General features: G+C 35.7%; 1 protein-coding gene across 2 annotated transcripts in view; it reads left to right on the top strand.

The window, feature by feature from the left end:
- The first annotated feature begins 448 nt into the window (after nucleotides 1-448).
- The window catches only part of LOC106879453 (unhealthy ribosome biogenesis protein 2 homolog), a 60,219-nt gene continuing 35,168 nt past the window's right edge, over nucleotides 449-25,499 (top strand). For both annotated transcript variants that reach the window (XR_016237616.1, XM_014929012.2), the window contains exons 1-13: nucleotides 449-488; nucleotides 2,058-2,208; nucleotides 6,772-6,898; nucleotides 8,359-8,490; nucleotides 9,488-9,631; nucleotides 12,596-12,726; nucleotides 12,823-12,940; nucleotides 14,758-14,843; nucleotides 17,569-17,811; nucleotides 19,940-20,215; nucleotides 21,649-21,758; nucleotides 22,843-23,030; nucleotides 23,656-23,850. Coding sequence is in view for 1 of the 2 variants with exons in the window: in XM_014929012.2 (XP_014784498.1) it covers nucleotides 464-488; nucleotides 2,058-2,208; nucleotides 6,772-6,898; nucleotides 8,359-8,490; nucleotides 9,488-9,631; nucleotides 12,596-12,726; nucleotides 12,823-12,940; nucleotides 14,758-14,843; nucleotides 17,569-17,811; nucleotides 19,940-20,215; nucleotides 21,649-21,758; nucleotides 22,843-23,030; nucleotides 23,656-23,850 (1,926 nt within the window). In the remaining variant the exon portion in view is untranslated. The remainder of the gene's footprint in view (nucleotides 489-2,057; nucleotides 2,209-6,771; nucleotides 6,899-8,358; nucleotides 8,491-9,487; nucleotides 9,632-12,595; nucleotides 12,727-12,822; nucleotides 12,941-14,757; nucleotides 14,844-17,568; nucleotides 17,812-19,939; nucleotides 20,216-21,648; nucleotides 21,759-22,842; nucleotides 23,031-23,655; nucleotides 23,851-25,499) is intronic.

Here is a 25,499-nt window from a genome sequence, read left to right as displayed (position 1 = left end):
TAATGATCTTTCTTCTACTCCAGTTATTACATGGTTTTCTCTTCTAAAAATAGACACATACAGGAGGAGTAAATTATATATATAATAATACTTTTAATGTGGCTCCCGATAAACAGTAAAAATAATTACCCGATCAACGACAGGTTTTACTGCTAGTTTAATATAAGAACATGTTTATCTTGTTCAATCATTTATCCAGAAGGATAAATGAACAACACAGACTGGATATAATAGCAATATCAAATAAAAAAAGGTGAGGTTTATTGGTGTGCTACGAATAGATATACCTAATGTCTTGAAGGAATAGAGATTCTTGCAAGAAACGTTAGCCATATCTTCTGCTTGATGTAATTGTTTCTGTAGAGTCAGCATGACAGCTTCTGGAATGGTAGTAATTTGTAGTTATCTCCCATGCACACTTATTTTACCAACTTCCGGTAAGAACACCACATGTTCTTTAAATATGTCTGTGCGGCATGTTGTTCCTGGTAAGAGTTTCTTAACTTTTTCGTTATTTTCTACCTTCAAGTACTTTTAATATCGTAGAATTTATAATATATTTAGTATTGCCATAGTTTATTTGCATACGTCTAGTTTTTATTTGGTTTATGCTTCCAAATTTTCATATTTTGTGCTATTTATTTACATGACTCTCTAAATATCTTTGCATTAATTTGAAAACAATGTCACTGAAAGCATAAATTGTCTACAAATATTGTAAGTCTTTCATACCCCTTCTCCCATTGAAATATAAGAACAATCATTAAACAAAACATTAGTGTCTTGATAGCTTTTGTTGCATCTCGGATCAAAACAGTTCTTTCTACATCCTCTGTCTATTAATAAAACCTTCAACGAAATTTATTGGTAATTCATTGACTTCGTGTATCAAGGGAGACATTTAGCATTCGTTGACGCAGTAGGAACTTGCGATAGCTCATGACACCTTGTAATTTGTAAAAAAAAAAGTACCCTTTAAGAAATTGATACTTTCTTTGAAAAGTTAATGCGATTTGGCCGTCTAAATTAAAGATGATTCAATTTATCGTTTGTTTGTTAAATGTTATGCCTGAGAAACCAATAGTTTTCAAATATCCTCATCCCAACTCCGTTGGTAACTCAGATTTATCCACCTTCACCCCAAGGCAGTGGGATATCTAAGATACTGACCCAAGCGTTAGTATCTCAGATATCTAACCTCGGTACATCAGTACTTCTGGTATCCCACCTTCTCTTTATTAGCACCTTAGTTATCTCCACCATCATTATTTTCGATATTCTCCACTCCATACTCAAACTAGTTCGGGTATCAACCTAAGATGTCACCATCTTCACCATCAGTACTTTTCGATATAGATATACACTGCATCAGTACCCTCAGATATCCACTTCACATGAGAGTCTCAACCCCAATACACTAATATCTTAGGTACCCCCACCATATATCAATACCAGATATATCTCCATCTCCACCGCATCAGTACCTAACATATCTACTATTTCACTTGTATTTCAGCTAACTTCTACCGTAGCTATTTCTTTGCCAAGTAATGAGGAATGACTAAATGATTGTACTGTGTTGATCAAGAAAATGCTATAGAAGCATCCATTCTGAAAGTGTTGTAATATAGTTAAAACTACACATTGCTCCTATTTTCAACTTTGTTTCTTGATAACTTTCTGAAAAATGCACATCTTTAAATAAAATATTGCAGATACGTTTTCAGTGGTACAGATCTCAAGGAGTTTTGGATCATTCTCTTTCCTGATTTTTGTTTTCTCATTTACAAAATGACATTTTGTAGAAATATGTTTTTGAGAGTGTAAATTATGTAATGGAGTGTGGAAGAATACGATCCAGTCTCTTCCCTCTGATTTTTTTCCTAAATGTTATCAACAAAATTATAATGTATACCCTCAAAAATATATTTTTTGCAAAATTTCACTAAAAATGTACATCTTGTAGGAAGTTATGAGGCCATAAAATGGCATGTGATGAGCTCTAGTTATGATATAATATGATTGCTTATACAATATAATAAACTTATTTCTTTCAGGTGTGTTTATACGTCTGAAGTCCATAACAACACCATTGAATGTAAAGTTAAAATTGGTGAAATATTTATGGATCTCTGAGTCAGTCATTATACCAAATAAGACTGAAGTCCTGTTGGATTTTATTGTTGGATTGCTGCTGAACAAGAAAAGGTAAACAAAAAAAACAATAAGTTTCATCATCATCATCATCATCATTTAACGTCCATTTTCAAGGCTGGCATGGGTTGGACGGTTTGAATGAAAACTTGTAAGCTGGAGATCTGCACCAGGTTCCAGTCTGATTTAGTATAGTTTCTACAGCTGGATGCCCTTCCTAACACCAATCACTCCAAGAGTGTGTAATGGGTGCTTTTTTACATGCCACTAGCATGGGTGCCAGTTACATAACACTGGCATCAGCTATGACTATGATCTCACTTGACTTGACAGATCTCAAGTAAATTGCCAAAGGTCTCAGTTACCTGTCACTGCCTCTTGAGGCCCAATGTTCAAATAGTGCTTTTTATGTGCCACCAGCATGGGTACCATTTACGTGATACTGGCATCAGCCACAACTATGATCTCACTTGGCTTGATGGTTCTTCTCAAGCAAGGCATATTGCAAAAGGTCTCGGTCACTTGTCATTGCCTCCATGAGGCCCAACATTCGAAGATCGTACTTCACCACCTTGTCTTATGTCTTCCAGAGTCTGCCTCTTCCACAGGTTCCCTCCACTGTTAGAGTTTGGCACTTCTTCACACAGCTGTTCTCATCCATACGCATCATATGACCATACCAGCACAGTCGTCTCTCTTACACACCACGTCTGATGCCTCTTATGCCCAACCTTTCTCTCAAGACGCTTACACTCTGTTGTGCATGCACACTGACATTACACATACAGTGAAGCATACTAGCTTCATTTCTTACAAGCCTACGCATGTCCTTGCTGGTCACAGCCCATATTTCACTGCTGTGTAGCATAGCTATTTGCACACAGACATCATACAGTCTACCTTTCACTCTGAGAAAGAGGCCCTTTGTTACCAACAGGGACAGAAGCTCTCTGAACTTTGCCCAGCCTATTCTTATTCTAGCAGCTATGCTCTTGGAGCATCCACTCCCACTACTGACTTGGTTACCTCAGTAACAGAAGCTATCAACTACTTCTAGATATCCCCACTGGCATTTGATGGAGTCTATTTTCTGTACATTTTTAGTGTATATTGTACCTGTGCACCTTCCACACACAAAGACTATTTTCCCAGTTAACCTTCCTCTGATATTGTTGCACCACTTATGTGTCCATAGATTACACAAGCTACATCTTGTGGAGTTTCTACCTACACCTTTACTACAGATTGAGCAGGGCTACCTACCTGAAAAGATTTGTGATTTGTCTGCTCTTCTACTTACTAAGACTTTGGTTTTTGCTAGATTAACTCTAAGGTTCTTTTATTCATTATTAATTCTCTGTATATTTTTTCCTGATTAACTAAGTTCTTTCAGTGTTTCATAACTTCAAAATGGTTTGTTTTATCTATGTTGTATTAAGTTTTAAGGGTATATCTTTAATATCTATTTTTAATTTACTTGTCTTATGATGATATGTTGACTATCTCATTCAATTTTGTATAATAGTTACGTGATAAGGATTCATGACAACAATGTTGCTATGAACTGATTTACTTACCTATAGTTGATCTCTATCCAGAATTGCATGAAAAGAAAAAGATGGTATTTATGCATATATAGATTCCACTCTGCCTACCACTCCTCTTTTGTATATCAGCAATAAGAACTTCCAATTACTCTAGCACAACGTTTCCCTCCTCACTCCTCTATATACTTCTTTGACGATATCTCTTCCTGCATTAAAGACATAGCTTTCACCTCAATTCTCTTGCAAGTGACCACCCTCTGTGACTTCAACACTTCTTTGCTCCACGCTCATCCTATATTGATGCTGCTAGTGAAGAAACCAAATCTTTTGTAGTCCTCAACTCTGCATTTAGTTTATTTTTCCTCTACATTCCTCCCTGTCTGATACATAATAAACTCCAAACATGCTTCATCTCTATCTCATCTGATCAGCTTTTGCTAATCCATGGCTGTTTCTGCATCTGTTGGGATGTTTGATCACTGTGTTACACTGTATTATCACAAATGTCCATCACATATCCACATATCACACTGTTAAAACCTCCAAGGTCATTACAAATACTAGGTCTCACCATCTGATTATATCTCCTAGCTAACATACATCCTCAACATAACAGAGACAGCATCACAAAGACTGTTCTTCCTCTTCAGCTCTAGAAAATACTTTAGTTCTAATAACAGCTAAATCTCAACAAAACTCAATTGAGAACCATGGAGAGTATTACTGACATATCTAGGACAATTCTGCTGCTGAATATGTCCAAAAAAGAGATCACCCAACTAATTGGCTTGGAGTCACTCACCAACATGCTTCAATATCTAGCCCACAGACATGCTGTCTCATCTACTTTTTCTACCATTGGTCTTTGTTCTTCATTACTGGTTAGTCTTGTGCCATCTCTACACAAACACTTTTGACTCATTTGTCTCTTCTCATCTTTTACATTGTGGCCACCTATTCTCCATCTTTGCCAATCTTTTCTTCCCAAAATACCAGCCTTCTGAAAATCTCTCCTTAGCATTTTTTTCTGCAGCCATCAGTTTGCAAGAGAAATATTAATTGTGTTGATCTTACTGATTTTGGAGGGCCTTGAAGGCCATAGTACAAACCATGTCTCAAGACCAAACCAAAAAAAAAATGATGTACAATGAACAACTGTTAAGATCTGAGTTCAATTGGGCCATCTCTGGGCAAGTGTTTTCTGTTATTGCCCTGAGCCAACCAAAGCCATGTGAGTGGATATGGTAGATGGAAACAAAGAAGCCTGTTGCATATATATAAGTATATATGTGTGTTTTATTCTCCTTGCCTTGACATTGTATAATAGCTGTAAACAAATGTCTCTGTCATACAAGTAGTATTGTCTATTTCCAATCCTCCATGGAAACTTGTCTATCACAGGGAAATATTATCTTATTTGTAAACAGATGAGGAATGGCAACAGGAAGAGCACCCTCTGGTATATAAATCCACATCAACAAAATTCCATCTGACCCATGCAGGCATGGAAAAATAGATGTTAAAATGATGATGTTATTTTCTGTTGGTGTGTTCTTTTAGAATCAGATTCTCTTAAATTTCAACTTGATGATACTACAATCACTTTTTTAAGGTATTTAAAAAATATTTGTGCCATAAATACTAATTCATATTTCTGTATTTGCTATGGAAGCACATTTTTTAGCAAGTTATTCTGTAATAATTTTGAATGCAATGTCAGATTTCAGTTACCTTACCTTTCAGTCAGTAGTTTAATGTTAGGATAGCTAATTTGTTCATAGTAATTACTTTCTTCTTAGCAATGTGTTCAATTATAATAGTAATGATATATAGTCTTCTTTGTTATAATAACAATGTTATATTCTTATTTGGTTATGCTGCATAATCCTGTGCAGTATCGTCTGGGACTTGAGCTTTTGTAATTTTGTTGTTGGTTTCTGATTTACCAATAAAGTATTCAGTATTGTTGATTCAGCGCTTATTCAGCTGTGACTAAACAGACCTGTGATCAAAGTGTTCCAACCACGACCATGTCTTTTTGGTCATCCAAGATTATATTGTCCAAAATGTTAATTTTTTTTTTCCAATAGTAGGGTGTGGCTTGAAGGGATTCTGCTTAACTATCATACGTGATCTGATCAATAAGTATCCAGACTGTTGCTGTGGTAATGAAGCTAAAGCACACTGAGTGAAGCTGCTTCTGCTGTTTACAGAAGTGATTGGAAGGAAGGTGTGTAGTGTGTGATTGTCGCATTGACCATGACAGAAAAAGTTGAACAGAATCTGCATCAAATTTTGCCAAAAGCTTGGTGATACCTGCTCAGAGGCCTATGCAAAGTTTTCATTGTTCTCAACACGATTAAGGAAATCTTGTGCAACTGAAACCTGAGTGTCTTTTTGGTCTGCTGAAAGCAATTTTGGCACAAACTTGGCAGACATGTGTCTCATACCCAAATCTTCAGTGATAATGGACTGAACTGAACTGTAACTAATCTGATAACTCACAGATGGTGATTCGACGATTTCCTTTCACAGCCGCACGCACATCTGTGATGTTTTTCTCAGGTCAGTTCTGCTGGTTGCGGGTCTTCCAGAACATTTGTCAATATTTACATTTTTTTTGGCCATCTTGGAAACGTCTGAGCCAATTGTACATTTGTGTGCTGCTCATACACTCCTCTCTATACACATTCTGCAACTTTATGTAGGCTTCTGAGCAGATCTTGCCATGACAACTTCCTCTGTCATAGTCAATGCGATGATTACATGCGACACACCTTCCTTCCAAGCACTGCTGTAAATAGCAGAAGTGAGCTAGAACGTTAAAACTTAGTGCATGTGCGCAGCAGAGTTCACAGTCAATCTTTGCCAAGCAGCTTTGCTCTGCATGCTTTAGCTTCATTACTATGGCAACAGTCCAGATACTTATTGATCAGATCTCATATAGAAGCTCCTTGGTGACTCAAAATATTCACTGCCTTGATGCAGGTAGGTAACTGCAATGCAAAGTTAATCTTTGCCATCACCAACATTTGGTAGTTTCTGGGAATGTTTTAATTTCTTCTTATAGAAAAAACTTGTCTGATGAAGATTTTGAAGCCATATGGCATTGCCTGGAATGGCTTCTACTTACAAAGAAAATGCAGCAACGGTTATCCAAGAAGCAGGTTATAGTTCTGAAACCATCTTTCAGCTCTGTGAGTATTTGTCTTCTCTTTTTATTTATTTTCATATTAATTTTTATTGTAAAATTTTCATTTTCTTTTTGTTTATTGACATTGTTCTTCTCTTTTTACAGATACATATAACAGCATAAGCTAATTCTTACAAAATCATAATAATTTATAGGGCCAGTGCTGAACTCTCGTTCAGCTTTGTGCACATGAAAAATGTATCTTTTCTGTATAGGTTGGTGGTTTGTTGCAAGTAGCTTTCACTTTGAAACAAATTTAATTCAACACTGCAAACCTACAAAAGACTACAATGTCTACAGTTGTTGAAGTATACATGGATGTTTCACCCAGTTGGAATATTTATATTTCTCAATACAAACTGTGTGTGCACTATTGGACAACACCATTTGTTGTTCAATCATTGAAGTTAGTCATCATCAAACCTAGTTCTTATACTGGTGATTGCTTTGGGAATCCGGGTACTGTAAACATCTAATTTTGGTCAACAATTAGAAACAATATAGAGCAGAGGAAAGTTTTTAGAGTTGCGGGGAGCATGACAATCTCTCTTGTGCTGGTGCTTTGCTAAATGCACTCAGTATGATCTGTAAAGTGATTGGCAATAGGAATAACATCCAATCATTAAAACCTGCCAGATATTGGATGTAGAAGCAAGACATGGCTCCCCACCTGCCTGAGAGGGCAGTAACTATGAAGAACTGATTCAGTTCATGATGATCCATTAAACCCATGCCAGCATGGAAAAGCAGTGGTTTCAGGTTCAGTCTCACTGCATGTACTGTGGACAACTGTCTTCTACTATAGCTCTGGGCTGACCAGAGGCTTGTGAGTGGATTTGGTTGATGGGAACTCAAAGAGACCTGTTGCATGTATGTATCCTTGTCTGGACATCATGCGTTAGTTATAAATGAACATTGCATCATACTAATGATATAATTTGTTTCCAGCTTTTTATGAAAAATGTCTGGCCATGGGAAAATATTACCTTGTTTGGAAACAGGTGAGAGTTGGTGACAAGACAGGTATCCAGCCCTAGAAAATCTGCCACAATGAATTTTGTCTGATTCATATAAGCTTGGGAAGTGGACATTAAAACACTGATGGAGGTGATATATATATGTGTGTGTGTGTGTGTAAAATTATGAAACTAGTAAACTATAGGCTTAAGTAATATTTTAAAATAATTTGTTTTTAGGCATAAAATAGTCTAGCTGGTGCCATTATCTTACATGCCACTCATATTTATCTCCTTCTGGAAATCTGTTTCCATTCCCCTACTCTCCCTCTCTCTCTCTTCATATGTTTATCTTCATCTACAAATTTTCAAAAGTTCAAATTCAATATTTCACCTATACAATGTCTCTTTCTCCTCCTCTGTATTTCTGTAAGTCTTGAAAGGCTGTGGCATCCCACCCTTCTTCAGACAAGACAAAATATATAAACATTTCTTATATTCTTTGCAGATGTTAATTTCCAGCTTGACCAATGTGTCCCAAAATAAATTGAAGTACTCCGACAGTGTAATAGTTTGCTGTAAGTTGTTGTTGTCATCTCCAGCCTTGTCCTGCCTTTTTACCTCAAACATTGAAAACATGGTAAGTATCAGCAATATTCTTTTACACAAATATTACTCAGTCCCATATAACCAATTGTTTATAATCTTTAATGCTTTAGATTCAGTGCTTCTGCGGCAAGAAAATGATGAGATTGAAAGCTTGGATGAGCTCTCAGAATACTTTACATGTGGACATTATTATTGTATGCAAGCAGTTTAGTATCTGGCAATTGTTGCAGAATTATTGACATTTGAATAATATATATAGCACATACAGTATGTGGTATAATAATGTTTGCATTATTAGAGCTGCTTATAATTCATAATTTTATTTTGTTTTCCTTGTGTGGTGCTGTTGCACATCAGCAGATAGACTGCACTATTTGCATATATACCACAAATCAGCCATCGCGATCCATTCTGACGTGATTTAATACATAGTGCTGGGAAGCTGAAAAACAGCAAAATATTGATATCCACCGTTCTCAATCGCTTACAGGGAAAGTTGTCTTGCCTTGTTTGAGGTATTTAGTGTTTTTCAACATTTGGCATCTTAAAGGGACATTTCCCATGATGCTGTCTTGCAGTCAAGGAGCTCAAACAACAGTATGTAGGCTGACCATACTCCAACATTACCTTCAGGGTACGGTTGATTATATTGGCACCAAATACTTGACTGGTTATTTTATTAATCTTAGAAGAATGAAAGGACAAGTCAGTCTAGGTAGGATTTGAATTCTGGATGTAAAGAGATGTAGCCAAATACCTTAAGACATTTTGTACAATATTCTACAGATTCTGACATCCACGGCCTTCTGTGTGAGTTTGTTTGTCAGAAAGTATATGAATGTATATATATGTGATTGTCTATGATAGCTTTATTGTATAAGCGAGTATATATGTGTTTAGATGTAAGAAGTAGTGTGTGTGTGTGTGTGTGAGAGTGAAAAAGGGCAAATGCTAAAGTGCTTGTATATAAGTGAATCAGATAATATGGTTTAAAGTAACATAAATCTGTTTATTTTTTTTTACTTCAGGCTAACCTTTTGTCTGCTGTCAGCAGCATAAGTCTGCAACAACTTGCTACAACTGGTCACATGGAGCAACATATTGATGACATGTTAACTAGTCTGATTAAGTCTTTCTGTGACTGTCAAAAAATTAGTTGTAACCAAGTCCAGGTAAAGAGGCTGACTTATTCCTTCTTTGCTAATGTTGTCATTACTTCAATCAACTTCTTCATAATTTCTACCACAACTAACACCACCTCTCTACCACCACCTCCATCACTGTTTTTCTTTCCACTAGTACTACCATCATCACATCATTCTTAAACCACTACCAACACCATTACTTCTACCAGTACTACCACTATCAGCACCACCATTTCTTCAACTACAACACCACCACCACTATTTCTTTTATCACTACCACAATCATTACCTTGCCACTGCCTTTTTTTGCCCCTGCACGACTATTATCACCATCATCATGGTTTCTGTATTATTGCCCACCAGCAGCAGTATCACAATTGCTATTGTTTCTGTCATCATCATTACTACTGTAAAGGATTATTTACAAAATTACCACACTCATGTCAGTATGATAAAAGATGTGAAACAAATTTTTTTCACATTTTGTGCTTTCCTTTGCTGAAATGATTATGACAATCAGCAGTTTACTGAACCATCTCTTTTCAAAATGTCTGTGTTCTTTGTTAGAGATAATTAACATGTTTTATATTTCTTGCACCATGTTTATATTGGGTTGCTTTTGATCATTTTGATATTGACGTATTGCTGGAACAAATACTTTTAACTGTTGGCTGTTCTTCCTACCCTAAATCAATCACAATATAGGAGGTAGAAACGTCTTGTCAGCTTGTCTGACTGGCACATTTAGAATTATATTAATAAATCATTCCATTCATACATACTTAGGGGAAGCATAGATGTAAAATGGCAGGGAAAATGTGTGGCAATGTATATTAACTGCATAATGAAATCCATGCTGTTGTATGTGTATGTGGTTAACTATATAATTAAATCTATAACATGATTTTCATTTGAGAATCCAAATGAATACTAATCATTCTCAGTGAATGGGAATGGAAACTTATGTATTGAACAATAGGTCAAACCTGTTGCCTAGTTTGACACCTCTGTTTGGTCCATGAATGTTTTTGTTGAGGTCAACTCTCTGAAGCATTTGGACCAGACTCCAGTTCCCTATTTGCCTACTATTTTTCTGTACATGTTCAGCTATATTAACCTCCCCAATCTGGGAGAGTCTACAAAGGTCTTTGGATGCTGTCCCTCCTTCACTGATTAACTGATGAAAAAAGACTCAAAGAAGTCAATTGATATTATCTTTTCAGGTGCTCTAAAAAATAAAATTGATTGCCTTCAGATGAATAAATATTATAATCTGAGATCCATTATCTTAGAACCAAATCCACATGGCTTTTTTTATTGCTTATCATTTAAAATGTCAGAAGTTGTCATGTCATGTGATATCAAATTAGATGAGATTGTTGCTAGGCTAATGTCTAGCAACAATCTCATGTTTAAATCTGAGTTGTGGAATGAATAGTGTGTCTTCCAGTGACTTTTCTCTCTTGATACAAACCTGTTGATATTGCTATGTGTAGGTATTTTTATCTGAGCCAAATTCAGAGTATAAATTCTTTCTTCTTTTGGGATAGATGTCACTATTTTACAGTATATATTTCATGATTGAGTGGTTAGCAAATGGGACAATGCAAACATGTCAATTTACTCCCTAACTACTGGACTTATGCTAACATAGAACTTGTGTTATAAACTAAAATAGATTTTGTCTGAAAGTGAGGAATTATCATTTTTATACATTGATTCATTCAGACTATTGTCCTCATCAAGAATTAAATTTAAGGCTTCTATTTTCCATTAGTTATGGGACAATAATATAGTCACTATTTTCTTTTCATTGCTTTTGCAGATTCCTATGATTCCCTGTTGCCATCCATTTTTTATTATGAGTTTCAATTGGGAGCTTGAGTCATAGTGAATCATTCATTAGCTGATTACACAATCATAGATACTTCCCTTATGGATGCATTGCAGTTACTCTCTTGATGGAGCTTGGTGATCCTGGCCGTTGATCTTCTGGGATTCTTCTGCTCATAATCAATGTAAGAAGCACTGTTGGCTCAGTTGAGCTCTTCCACAACCTCTTCACACTCTACCAGGCTGCAGTCCAATGACTTTGCTGAATGGGTGCTTTGCCTTGCCAAAGGGCAGCTGTAACTATGCAATATAAGTATTAGTTAAGGGCAATAGTTTATTTAGCAGGTATGAATTCAGTCTCTGGTTTAGTGTATCTATCTATATACTCTAGTTTAAGCAGAATGAGCAAGCAACATCAGAACTAACTAACAACTAATATCCCAAACAGGGACAATGAAATGAGAACAATCTATTCCGCCATGTTCTGAATAAAGGGTTTAGTTTGGAATTTCAAGAATATTATCAAATTCAACAACATCCGAAGAAAGCTGGAGGGCACAACGTAACTTTAACAATCAAAATGAGGAAATTCATTATCATCATTTTAATGTCCACTTTTCCATGCTCTCATGGATCAGATGGAATTTGTTGAGGCAAATTTTTCTGCTGACAGATGCCCTTCCTGTTGTCAATCCTCACCTGTTTCCAAGTAAGGTGATATTTCCACATGAATGTCTTCATGGAAAATTGGAAATGAAGAACACCACTTGCATGACAGTGACACTTGTTTTTACAACTGTCATGCAATGTCAAAGCAAAGAGATGGCAATACACACACACATACACATTTCTATATACATGAAATACTTATTTCAGTTTCTGTCTTACAGATCAATTCACAAGGCTTTGGTTGCCCTGAGGCTATAGAATACCTTTGCTCAAGGTATCAGGCAGTGAGACTGAACTTTGAACCATGTGGTTGGGAAGCAAACTTCTCACCAAACAGCCATATCTACAAAATTAGTCTAAATAAATCAATGTATAATAGTTGTAAATAGTATTTAAAATATAAATGATTTTTGTAAAACAAGTTATATCCCTGCCCAGTTTCTTGAATTTTCATTCTCAAATCAGATTTTTTTTCTTCTCTCTTTACAGGTTCTTAAGTTGTTCTGCAATAAATTATTTCAATCTGTACTAATTCTCCGATATAAATGTCAACACCGTTCTGATTACAACCACATTTCATGTTTACTTGATGAGATGATAAAAAATACTGTTTTTAACAAGTAAGTTGAGGTTTCTTTTTGCAAGAAAGTTTGTTGTTTTCATGCTGCCTTGAAAAAATGCCTTGTAGTTTCATATATATTTTTTTTTTTTTTCAGAGATCAAAGATTGTTTTTCAGGAAATTTCAAAAACTGAGTGCTGCAACTAATATTTTAGAAATCAAGTCTCGGCTAAGTCAGCTGTTTACAATAATGGAAGAAGCTATTACTAGAACTGTAAGATATTTATATATTCATTTTAACCCTTTAGCATTTAAACCAGCTGTATCCAGCCCAAATATTCTTCCTGTTCTATGTTCAAACTTGCCCGATCTGGCCTCTCACACCTACCCAACATTTGTTATTCTAACTGTAAACAACCACATCATTGAAATCTGAAAGCTACAACATAATACACAAGTAATTCAAAATAATGTGAATAAATAAGCTTTACATTTGACAGAGTAACCTGAATGCTAAAAAGGTTAATAGACATATTGTGTGGCTAGGAAGTTCAGCTTGCAACCAACATGGTTCTCGGTTCCCTGTGCAGAATCATGTAACAGAGTTTTCTGTCCATGTTGTTTAATACTTGGTGAATGAAATGTTGAAGATAGAAACTGTACAGAAGCTTGCTTGGGGTGTGTGTGTGTGTGATGGTGCCATGTAGACACAGTTTGCTTCATAATTATGTGGTTTCAGTTTCTCTCTGACTGTTTCACTTTGAGCAAGTGTCCTCTGGCCTCAGGTTGTCCAATGCCTTGTGTCTGAAATTGGTGGATAGAAACTTAATGGATACCCTTTGTGTATATGTCTTCTGCTGGCACCATGCAAAAAGTACTTGTGCTGGCATCACATAAAAGCACTTGTGCCATGTTAAAAGCATCCAGCACACACTGTAAAGTGGTTGGTGTTAGGAAGGGCATCCAGCCATAGAAACCAAGCCAAATCAGACTGGAACCTTGTGCAGTACTCCAGCTTGCCAGCTCTGGTGAAACTGTCCAACCCATGCCAGCATAGAAAGTGGCTGTTAAAGGATGAGGATGATTTTTATGTGTGTTAAAGGATGATGATGATTTTTATATGTTGAATTGAGGAAGCGAGGATATGTCATTGGTTTTCTTTGAAGTGGAACCATGATAAGTGCAAGAGCTGATTAATTAATAAACTTTATCTTTTTATGATGTTCTTATCCTTAAATGTTCATTGTTATTTTTCCTAAAATTCCAATTAGTGAAGATGGGTTTGTGGCTTATGGTTGAATTAGTATGCTGTTTCTTCATTCTTTGTTTTCCTTCAGTTGTATCTCAGTCCAGATATAAAATGTGGAAATTCAAAATATAATCTAAAAGAGCTTTTGACTCTACTCATTGGAACAGACACATATGCCACTATTGCTGAGTGATATTAACACAATGTTATTTATAACATATGTAACATTCAGCAATGAACAGTCATATGGGGTTGAATCAAACTGTTTTAATAATAATATATATATATTTTTTTGTTTTACAAGTTATGAAAATGTCAACATTTGAGTAGTGTTTATAAATGTGTGACCAATATTTAGATCAGTGGTTCCCAAACCTTTTCAGGCTGCCGGCCCCTTGACACCTAGGCCATATTCCTAGTGTCTCCTCCCCACTCACCATCACAAACATAGGCCATTTTCTGCAGCAAATTCAAAACAACAGTATTTCACAAATAAAACTTAACCTAATTAACCCATCATTTTGTTTGCTTGTTCATCTAGTGCCCCAGTTTGGCCACGCCATTATTGCTGTGACTTTTGAGCAACGTAAATGACCTTGTTTCAGTTGATTTTAGTAGACAATAGTTATTACAGCTACTACACTGGCTTTACAAAGGCCATAATTTGTTCCAACAGTCTAGAAAAGGTTTCTTTAAATTTACAGAGCCTCTATCTTGACAAAGCTAAACTGAAAATATGAATAGTTCTTAACAAGTTTTTAAGCAAGTTTATTTTTAAATTCATTCATTTGATGGAAAATATTGTGCTTATCTTCTGTTTGTTATATTTCCTTGATATTCAGGACAATGAAGCATTAGCAGTTGATTTCAGGGCTGCTGTCTTGGATTATTTACCAAAACTTTTTGCTTTATTTATTGAAGGAGAGACGTGAGTTCTTTATTTGACATTATCTACAAATCTTTTATGTATTTGTGTGGGAGATAGAGCCTGAACCAAAAGCATTGAAAATGATACCAAACTTAATGCAAGACACTTTTATATCTGAATCTTGCAGCAATGTGTTTTAGTAGATATCAAAGAGAATATATATACTTTTTCATTTATACATATCCTACAGAAGTAGTCTCTGATACTTTAGTATCAAAAGAATTAAATGAATTGGTTATTATTTTATAATGCTCACAATCTATATAGATTGATAAAGAATAATGTTACTTAGCTTGGTTTTTTGTTTTCTTCAAATTATGTTGGTAATCTAGTTTAAGCATTAAAACTACTGCTTTCTCAAGTGTTGTGAGCTGCTGTGGTTATTTTCAAAATTAATTAAAATACTACATTGTGTATTTCATTAGAAATATCATTAAAGAATATGAATTAAATAAAACATGTCATTTGTGGAAATGAGATGAGATGTTGTATTGGTCATGCTTTTCCCTAGTTATTAGTGATGTGATGGGAAGTATCTTCTAACTGGAAATAACAAAATTACTGATTCAGATTAGATAAGAAAACATTTTGATGATAAAAATAATAAATAACACAAAGAAAGGACATTTAATAAAAATATTATGTCTTGTGGATTTTGTTTTTTTTTTCAAATAAGTCTCAAGAAGCAGGGCTACTCCTCACTCCCTCCAAGATTAAGTTTAATGTTATTAATATTTGTCTTAATATTTCTCGGAGACACAGACATGGCAGCATGTTAAGAAGTTTGCTTCCTCACTACATGGTTCTGTGTTCAGTCCCACTGCATAAAACCTTGAACAGGTGTCTTCTATCATAGCCCTAGGATTATTATAAGAGGTGTGGGTTTGATTCCCAGGTGTACTAATACCTATTTTTTTCCATCATGGGAAATATATGACTATTTCCTATTGTCAATTTATACAGTGAAAACTTACATTTACAAAATTTTCACTCATATCACCATTTCTTAACTTAGGTAGAATATATTAAATGCATTCCTGGCATATACAGGGGTTGGACAAAATAATGGAAGCACCTAGCATCATAGCATCATAATTTTGAAATATCTATAAAACCATCAAAAGCTTGTTTTTATGTTTTTGATTTATTATAAATGTTGCTTAATATGTTTTGCTAAAATTGCTGCTTCTTTTCAGATATCATTAGAGAAAGGTAATTAAAATTCATTAAAATGACAGATCTATTAGACTTTCAAAGAGGTCAAATTGCTGGTGCTCGTATGGCAGGCGCTAGCGTAACGAAAACAGCTGAAATGTTTGGTGTATCAAGAAGTACTGTCTCAAAAATAATGACAGCCTTTGAAAAAGAGGGAAAAACCTCCTCATTGAAACAAAACTCTGGAAGAAAACCAAAACTTTCAGATAGGGACCGTTGAACTCTTACATGAATTGTTAGAAAGGATCACAAGAGTTCAGCTCCCAAAATTTCTGCAGAGCTTAATGACCACCTCGAGAATCCAGTTTCCATAAAAACTGTTTGCCAGGAGCTGCACGAAGCCAGATTTCATGGGAGGGCTGCAATCGGAAAACCACTCCTTTCAAAATCAAACGTTGCAAAGCATTTAGAGTAGAGTAAAAACCTACAGACTTCTTCCCTAGAGTAATGAAAGAATGTTATTTTCTTGGACGAATCATCCTTTACCATATTTCCGACCACCAGCCAAGTATACGTGTGGAGACAGCCAAAAGAAGCATTTGACCCAGACTACCTTCTTCCAACTGTTAAACACAGAGGAGGATCTGTCATGATCGGTGGGGGGGGGGGGGTATATCATGGAAATCTGCTAGCCCAATGGTTTCCCATCATAGCAGAATTAATAGTCAAGACTAAGCATTTTATCTGATCAAATTCATCCTATGGTTGTGGAACTATTTCCGAAGGAAAACGTAATCTTTCAGGATGATAATGCACCAATTCACACAACTAAAGTTGTTACTGAATGGCATGAGGAATATTCTTATCTTATCTGGCCACCATAATCCCTAGATCTCAATATTATTGAACATTTATGGTGCATTTTAGAAAAACAAGTAAGGAGTTGATATCCTCCATCATCATCACCACAAGAACTGAACTGGAGACTGTTTTAGGTGAAGAATAGACAAAAATTCCCTTGGAAACAATTCAAACTTTGTATGAGTCCATACCTTGTAGAATTCAAGCTGTAATTATTGCCAAAGGCGGTCCTACCCCATATTAAAATAAATTTGTTTGAAATTTTAAGGTGTTTCCATTATTTTGTCCAACCCCCATATATGTGTATGTATGTTTGTGTCTTTTTGTTTTAACATTGTGTGAGGGTTGTAAAATGATTGTCACTATCATACAAGTAGTGCCCTTTATTGTTAATGTTTTACAAGAACATGATTGGGCATGGAGAAATATTACCATGCTTGGAAATAGGTGGGATTTGGTAACAGTAAGGGCATCTGTAAATTACAGAGAAGGGGTTCAAGGACAAACAGTTATGGATGATATTGACTACCACTTGTACACTATTTCTAAATAATGCATTTGTCAAATTCTCTATAATTCACTACTATGCAACTCTCTGCAATAATCTCTCTTTATAAGCCTGTTTTTGGAAAAACTATTGCAGTCATGGTGTAATACATGAAATTGTTGGTTTGTAAAGCAAATTGTTTTATTTTGTCTCTATATATAGGGAAAGCTCTGTGTTGATTGAGATAATGTTGGACAACATCAGTAAGTTACTTGGGTTTGATTTGGAACAAGGCAAGTTCCATGGTGCTGTTGAAGAAAACAAGGCTATAGAAATTATGGGGCAGTTATTGGATAGCATCAGCAACATGAATATTTACAATTTGAATGCAGATGATGATAATGAAAAGAAATTTTGGTTCATGTACTCCAAACAACTCCCTCAAATTCTTTTCACAGCTGAAAGGTCAGTTTTTTTTTTTTTGTTCAAACACTTTTTTGTTGTTTTTTTTTCGCTTATTGTCTTTCATCTTTTATATTTAATTCTTCTAATTTGTGTGGGTGGTTATGATGATCATCTTCATCACCATCATCGTTTAACGTCTGTTTTCCATGCTAGCATGGGTTGGACAGTTCGACCAGGGTTTGGGAAGCTAGGAGGCTGCACCAGGCTCCAGTCTGATCTGGCAGTTTTCCTACAGCTGGATGCCATTCCTAACGCCAACCACTCCGTGAGTGTAGTAGGTGCTTTTTACGTGCCACTGGCACATGGGCCAGAGGAGGCTGGCAACGGCCACTGTTGGTTGGTGCTTTTTACATACCACCGGCATGGGTATCACAACTACAATTTCCATTTGATTTTCATTTTGATGTTGATGTACTTGACTCAATAGGTCTCCTCAAGCACAGCAGGTCACCCTACAATCCAAGGTACTTTTGAATGGGCTGGGGCTGGTTATGCGAAACTGGTGTAGGATACAGCCATGAACTTACTTTATTTGCCAGGTCTTTGCAGTCACAGCATATCTCCAGAGGTCTTGGTCTTTCGTCATTGCCTCTGTGAGGCCCATCATTCAAAGGTCATGCTTCACCACCTCATCCCATGTCTTCCTGGGTCTACCTCTACCCAGGATTCCTTCAACTGTTTGGGAGTGGCACTTCTTCACACAGCTCTCCTCATCCATCCATAGTATATGACCATACCAGCGCAAACGTCTCTCTTGCATGCCACTTCCGATGCTTCTAATGTTCAACATTTCTCTCAGGGTGCTTACACTCTGTTGTGTGTGCACACTGACATTACACATCCAGCGTATCATGCTAGCTTTATTTCTTTTGAGCCTACGCATGTCCTCCGCAGTCACGGCTCATGTTTCACTTCTGTTAATTATGGATGAAGTGAGTATGGAACTAGTTATTAGCCTGGCAGAATGTAGTTAGGTTTGAATTCATGGTTGTGTATTCAGTTGTCTACCATTTTGCCATTATTATATAAATGGATAAGAAATTAGTAAAAACTGATCTCTCTTTATTTCTTTCTCTTTGCACAAACATACACATTTACACACTCACAGAAAACATTTTATTATTTTAATTAAACCTTATTTTTGAGCATGGTATCCTTGAATCTGTGACCAGATGAAATCATTGTCAGAATTTGGTTCAATGATTCCAGGAGGTATCACAACGTTTATTATTAATATTACTTGGATGAGGTGGCAAACTAGTAGAATTGTTACCATGTCGGACAAGATGCTTAGCAGTATTTCATGTCTTTATGTTCTGAGTTCAAATTCTGCTATGGTTGATTTTGCCATTCATTCTTTCAGAGTCACTATAATAATTTTCAGTTGAGCACTGGGGCCAATGTAATTGACCATCCTACTCCCCCAAATTTCAGGCCTTGTGCCTATAGTAGAAAGGATTAATACTATGTAGGTAACTGGGAATAGTTTTTATTGGAGCATTTGTTTTTACAGCTTGAGGATTTTTCTACAGCTAAAAACTGGGAATTGACACCTGTTTGTCACTGACAAAGTGGTGTAACGTGAGTTAATTTATTTTGATCAGCGAAAATTTAAAGTCTCAATGTTCTATATTGTCCGGTGTTTGTTCTCCAGATTTTTAACATTAAGTAAATAAGGAGCAAAATTCCCTTCAGTCTATTCTGGATAAACTTTCTCATATAATGAATTGAACTTGGTCTTGAAAGCTAACAAATCACTTGCTAAATCAACAGTGCTGTTAATGTTGTTTCAAACCTGTTATTCCTATTGTGCGGTGCATGTTTACTGCTTGGTGGATTGCTCCATTTAAAAGTTGAGTCTCCGGACTTGAACAGTACAATGCCAAGAACAGGATATGAACCTTGGACTGCTCTAATGGTTGTTCACTGCCTTGTACATTGACCAGCAAATTCTGTTTTGTTTGGATGCACATCATTATGACTGTAGTCATAAAGCTTGAACACATAATCTTCAGATTATTAGTTCAGCATCTCATCTTCATAGTCATTGTTTCTTTGAAATAATGTGAAATATATTTTATGATTATATGTCATTATATCTTTTGTATCTTTGTCTTTTTTGTTACAGGAAAACAGATTCATGGTTTTTGTGCTTGAAGTCTTTGATTTTACTTAATCCAGATATCAGTAAAGAATATTTGGATCATATCTTATCTTTATGCTGGTCTGTATTATCAGAAAGTGATGAGTCCACAATTGAGCAAGTTGATGGTCTGCTAGAAAGTATTTTAGAAGTATACAGCAAATTACGACAGATGCCATTCCTGTTTGAGAAGTTAATTGCATCTGTCATTGCATCCTCGGTAGAATATAACTGCAAGTGGTCTCAGCGATTTTCTGTCAAGTAAGTGCACTGTGTGTTATTTATCATTCCATAATTCTCTTTGACATATCCACAACTTTCAGTAGTTGTATGTGATGGATACAGGGCTAAAATAGTACCAAAACATTTTTCAGTTAACACCAGTTTGCAGCATTGCATAATACAAATAAGATGTAAAAGTTTCCCAAACCCAAATGAGCTAACTCAAGTAACATTCCCAGATAATTCAAATACCAATTTCCAATAGTTATTGGGGCTAAGTAATGTAACATTTTGTGTACTGAAAATACATTACCAAAATGTATTTAAATTGCTTTAAGTTTTCAAACTCTGATTTGATATTCCAATACCATATTCATTTGACTGTTTCAGTTGCACCCTTTTATAATGGTTGCTATGTAGAATTAATGCAATTCTTTAGTGTTGTTGGCAACGAGTTTGCACTATAGAAACAAATCAATGCAACAAAGTTGCCTCAAAACGTTATATTTTAGTATCATATAGGGAGTTGTCTGAACTCCAACTGTCTGTTGTGATACGGTTTCTACAGCTGGATGCCCTTCCTGTTACCAACCACTTAGCAAAGTGTGCTGGGTGCTTTTAATGTGTCACAGGTGCATTTATGCAGCACCAGTACGGGTGCTTTTTAAGTGGCACTGGCACCTGAAACGACAAGCTTGTACGTTTGGAAGACAGCAATTTTTCAAGCTAAGTGAATACTATTTGAGTAATTCCTTATTTTCAATTTGTTATCAATTTCTGAGTCAGTGGTTGCTGGAAAAACTATAAGAGTTACTACCATATTTTACATTTAACTATTCTTATTATTCTTAATCATGATTTAAGTGAAGGTGCTTGACTTAGTGGTTTGTGTATTCAGCTCACAATTGTTAGGTTAGGTGAGTTTGATTCCTGGCAGCACATTGTGTCTTTGAGCAAGACGTTTTATTTCACATTTCTCCAGTCCACTCAATTGGCAAAAATGAGCTGCACCTGTATTTCAAAGGGCCAGCCTTGTCACACTCTGTGTCACACTAAATCTCCCTGAGAACTATATTAAGAGTATGTGTGTCTGTGGAGTGATCAGCCACTTGCATGTAAATTTCACGAGCTGGCTTTTCTGTTGATTGAATCAACTGGAGCCCTTGTAACTGATGGAGTGTCAGTTAATCCCGATTTCAAATTTTGGCACAAGGCCAGCAATTTTGGGAGTAGGAGTAAGTCAATAACATTAATCCCAGTGTTTAACTGGTACTTGTTTTCCTGACCCTGACAGGGTGAAAGGCAGAGTAGCTCTCAGCAGAATTTGAACTTAGAATGTAAAGATAGATGAAGTGCCTCTAAACATTTTGCCTAACATGTTGATGATTTTGTCAGCTTACTGCTTTTTTTTACTTACTATTCTTAATCATGTTATCTATCAATAGTCTGTTGTTCTTGTTTTCTTTTCATAGATTCCAGAATATTGTGCAAGTGTTACCCCAAACTGTTGCTTTACAAATATGGGAGATGCTGCTGACTGCAATTGAAAAGGAATTATCTCCAATGCTTAAAGATGATGAAGGTGACATTTAAAGCTAACATAAGTTACTAGGAAAATACTAATTTAAGTTTATTGAAAAATGTAACCATTTGTAAGAGTTGTATAATGGCTGTATGGTTAAGATGCTGGATCATTGACAATGAAGTCATGAGTTCAAACTTTACAATGGCTGCTTTGTATGCCTCATTCATTTTTATTGCAATCTTTTACATTTAAACTGTGAGTAGATATTTCTAGAAATTTAGGTGTGTTTGTTAAAATTTTTGGAATAAGTATTATTACAGCTAAAAGTGTTTGGTTCTTGTGTCTGCTAATCACTTGACTTTGCAGCTACACAGGCTGAGGCAAATAATATTACATGCTTTCCTCAGTGCTTCAGCACAAGGGCTGCAACAAGATTTTATGCATGGGTAGGATAGTTCTACCTGGCTGGTTCCTGTCAACTGTCCTATCCATGTATGCATGGAAGATGGATGTTAAACAATGATGATGATGATATTTTTGTTGATTAACCCAGGTCAGCTTTGATGAAAGGCATTCCAGCCATGGCCTTCCCATCTTTTTAGGGTTATGTTGTTGGACTACGTTATCTAATGTAAGATGGCAGAGAGGGATTTGAGAGAGATTTGACTAGCAGGTTGATTTACCACTCTACTTAATAATATTAGTAATGTAAGCATTTTGACAAGAGCAAGAACATCTAAATTTAAGGGAATTCTGTATTTTATATTCTGGCCCTGCATTGCTTCCATGGCCTTTAACTTTCAACATTTAAGTTCACCCAGCCAGCACTGCAGAGAGATATAACTTACATAACATAAATTGTAACTGAGCAACAGCTGTATTGTAGAATTGGTAAGTTGTTTGTTGATCTGCGTTGCACAACTAAATTGATCTCTATTATAGGAAAAACATGCTTGGGATAGCTTGGCATTCTGGCCAGTCTGAGATTTGCTTCTCCTCCTCTTAATGTCTGAGAAAACAGCAATAACTATCGAACAAGAGGATTGCCTAAGTTATGTGAAGAAACAAAAATCTAGCATCTTAACCTCTCTTGCTGTATTTTTATTATTTTCTGATTAATATTTCTTCCTTGTTCAACCAGGTGATGACTCCATTTCCAACCAGAAACATGTGTGTTCTTGTATAATTGGTTTGCTGCTGAACTTTCTGGGTGATGTTGTTATAGTTGGGCCGTCAGTGACTGCCAAAAATACATTGGCAATGCAGAATTTGCAGACCAGAATGAAGGTATCAATTGTGGTCCCTTCAATATACTTATACCTTAGTAAGGTAAAGTTGCTTTTGTTAACCTTTTTGTTTTTGTTGCTGTTTAACACTTCAGCATTTAAGTTGGCTCTATCAGGCTTACAGATTCTACCTGTTTTATGTTCAAACTGGCTAGATCCAGCCTCTCACATCTTCTGTATAATGTCATGCTAAAAATAAGCAATTGCATCATCAAAATCTCAAAACTATGAGATAAGGCATGAATAATTCAAAACAATATGAATAAATAAGCATTACATTTGACAGAGTAACCTGAATGATAAAGGATTAATCCCTTAGCAGATTTATTAACAAAAGTATCACCCAACACCATCCAATCTTTATTCACACAGTGTATAATCCAGAATTATGTTATCTAATATGTCCTTCTTTTCCAGAGACAGTAGGGTGTGGTTTGAGGGAAATTTGGCTGCTATTTCTAGCAGATCAAATAAACCTTGGCTTATATTGTACTAAGTGGTTGATTGCTGTTTGTTGATAGGTTTTTCTTAACTCATCTCCATCTGAATCCCAGTATCATGTAACTTGATACATTGCATGACATTTTATAAATTTATCTATTTCAATTGGTTGATTCATTGATCTGTTATTTTACTCTACAATCTTGCCTGCAATACCTATTTTTCAGCCTAATTGTGATCCACATCTTTTGGAAGCAACCCTGCTACTGATCTATAAATGGTGGGAGATAGCATTCATATTAGCTTATTACACACCACCAGGCCAAGAGGAATTTCTTTTCGACCTGTCCACCTTCAACTTTCTATCTGCATCAATCCGGAAGAAGATTTTTAAGTCTGGGGGAAATGGATCTGTTGTTTGTGTAAGTTACCTCCTCATTACCACCAGATGATGCCTATTAAAATTAATGGATCATTAGTTTTATTATTTAATTCATGTTTTTAAATTATAGGTCAGTAGTGTTGTGTAAACAATAAGTTCTTCATGCTGTGTCTGCAATCAACTCTGATAATAATAATAATAGTTTCTGATTTGGGCTCAAGATTAACAATTTGAGGAAAAGGGATAAGTCAGTTGATACCCCTGCACTTGACTGGTTATTTCTTTTCTTTTTTTCTTGATCCCAGGGGAATAAAAAGCAAAATTGAACCCAATGTGGGTTTTAAAGAGCTGGGACAAACAAGGCGTTTTTTTCTACATTTTAACAATTATGCCAGTTCACTGCCTTCAGCAATAACAACAATTGATCTAAGGCCAGTAATTTTGTGGCAAGGGATTTAGTTGATACTATCAAGTCCAGTACATGTCTGGTACTTTATTTTATTGACTCTGGGGAGATGAAAAGTAAAGTAGACTCTGGTGGAATTGAACTCAGAACATAAAATATTGAATAAAATACCACAAGGTATTTCCAACTCTACCAGCTTACCACACTCAACAACAATAATCCTTTCTACTATAGGCACAAGGCTTGAAATTTTGGGGGAGGGGACTAATCGATTACATCGTCCCAGTGTTTCACTGGTACTTAATTTATCGACCCTGAATGGATGAAAGGCAAAGTCGATCTTGGCAGAATTTGAACTCAGAACGTAGCGATGGGCGAAGTACCACTAAGCATTTCATCCAGCATGCCAGTGATTCTGCCAAGCTTGCCACCTTAACAATAACAAATAATTGTCTCCTCCCAATTACCTGTGACAAGTTTTGTAAGGTAAGAAAAGTGAACTGCTGTTCTCATAACACCTTTCTCAGCCTGGCAAGCCAAACTGCTGATCCAGAGAGAAGCTGAGCATCATCACTTCAGTTTTTTAGGTAGTCTAGCCTCTACCCTAAGCATTTGAATAACTGCAGTTATGTTCATACTAAATACTGTAATGTTTAAGACCAGGGATGAGGAACTTTCTTAATATTTGATGGTCACATTAAATTAAGTATAAGGCTGCATTAAAAATAACATGGTGAAGTATAAGGAAAAATGAATTACATTTTGTAAATGAAACTAGAAATAGTGAAATTAAAAATAAACATAAACTTGATTTACTCCTGCACACACACATATATCCAACCAAAAAAAAAATATTACCATACATGGGAACAGGTGAAGGTTAGCAACAGAAAGGGTATCTGGCTGTAGAAAATCTACGTCAGTGAATTCCACCTGATCCATGCTAGCATAAAATAAAGCAGATGTTCAGATGATGAGGATAATGATTTATATAACATCATAAATAGTTACAAAGCACAGTGAATATTTTATAGATGCACATTGCAAGGATATTTTTATGAAATGGAGATAAAACATAAGTACCTTTTTAAAATGAACAAGTTTGTAATATTCACATACTTAACAAAAATAAGGAGTAAGGAACAGAATTTATAATTAAAATTGAATAAATTGTATGCAAATTTTCAGAATAGAAGTGCACATTTTGTAAATGTTTCAATTTATTGGAAAATGACATTTCATTAAGGAATGAATTTATGTGAAAATTACACTTTTTGTTGCAG

The sequence above is a fragment of the Octopus bimaculoides genome, chromosome 20 (assembly GCF_046866305.1).
Source record: "Octopus bimaculoides isolate indiv1 chromosome 20, ASM4686630v1, whole genome shotgun sequence".
NCBI lineage: Eukaryota > Metazoa > Mollusca > Cephalopoda > Octopoda > Octopodidae > Octopus > Octopus bimaculoides.
Note: the sequence above shows the minus strand (reverse complement) of the source record. Positions and strands in the feature narration are given on the sequence as shown.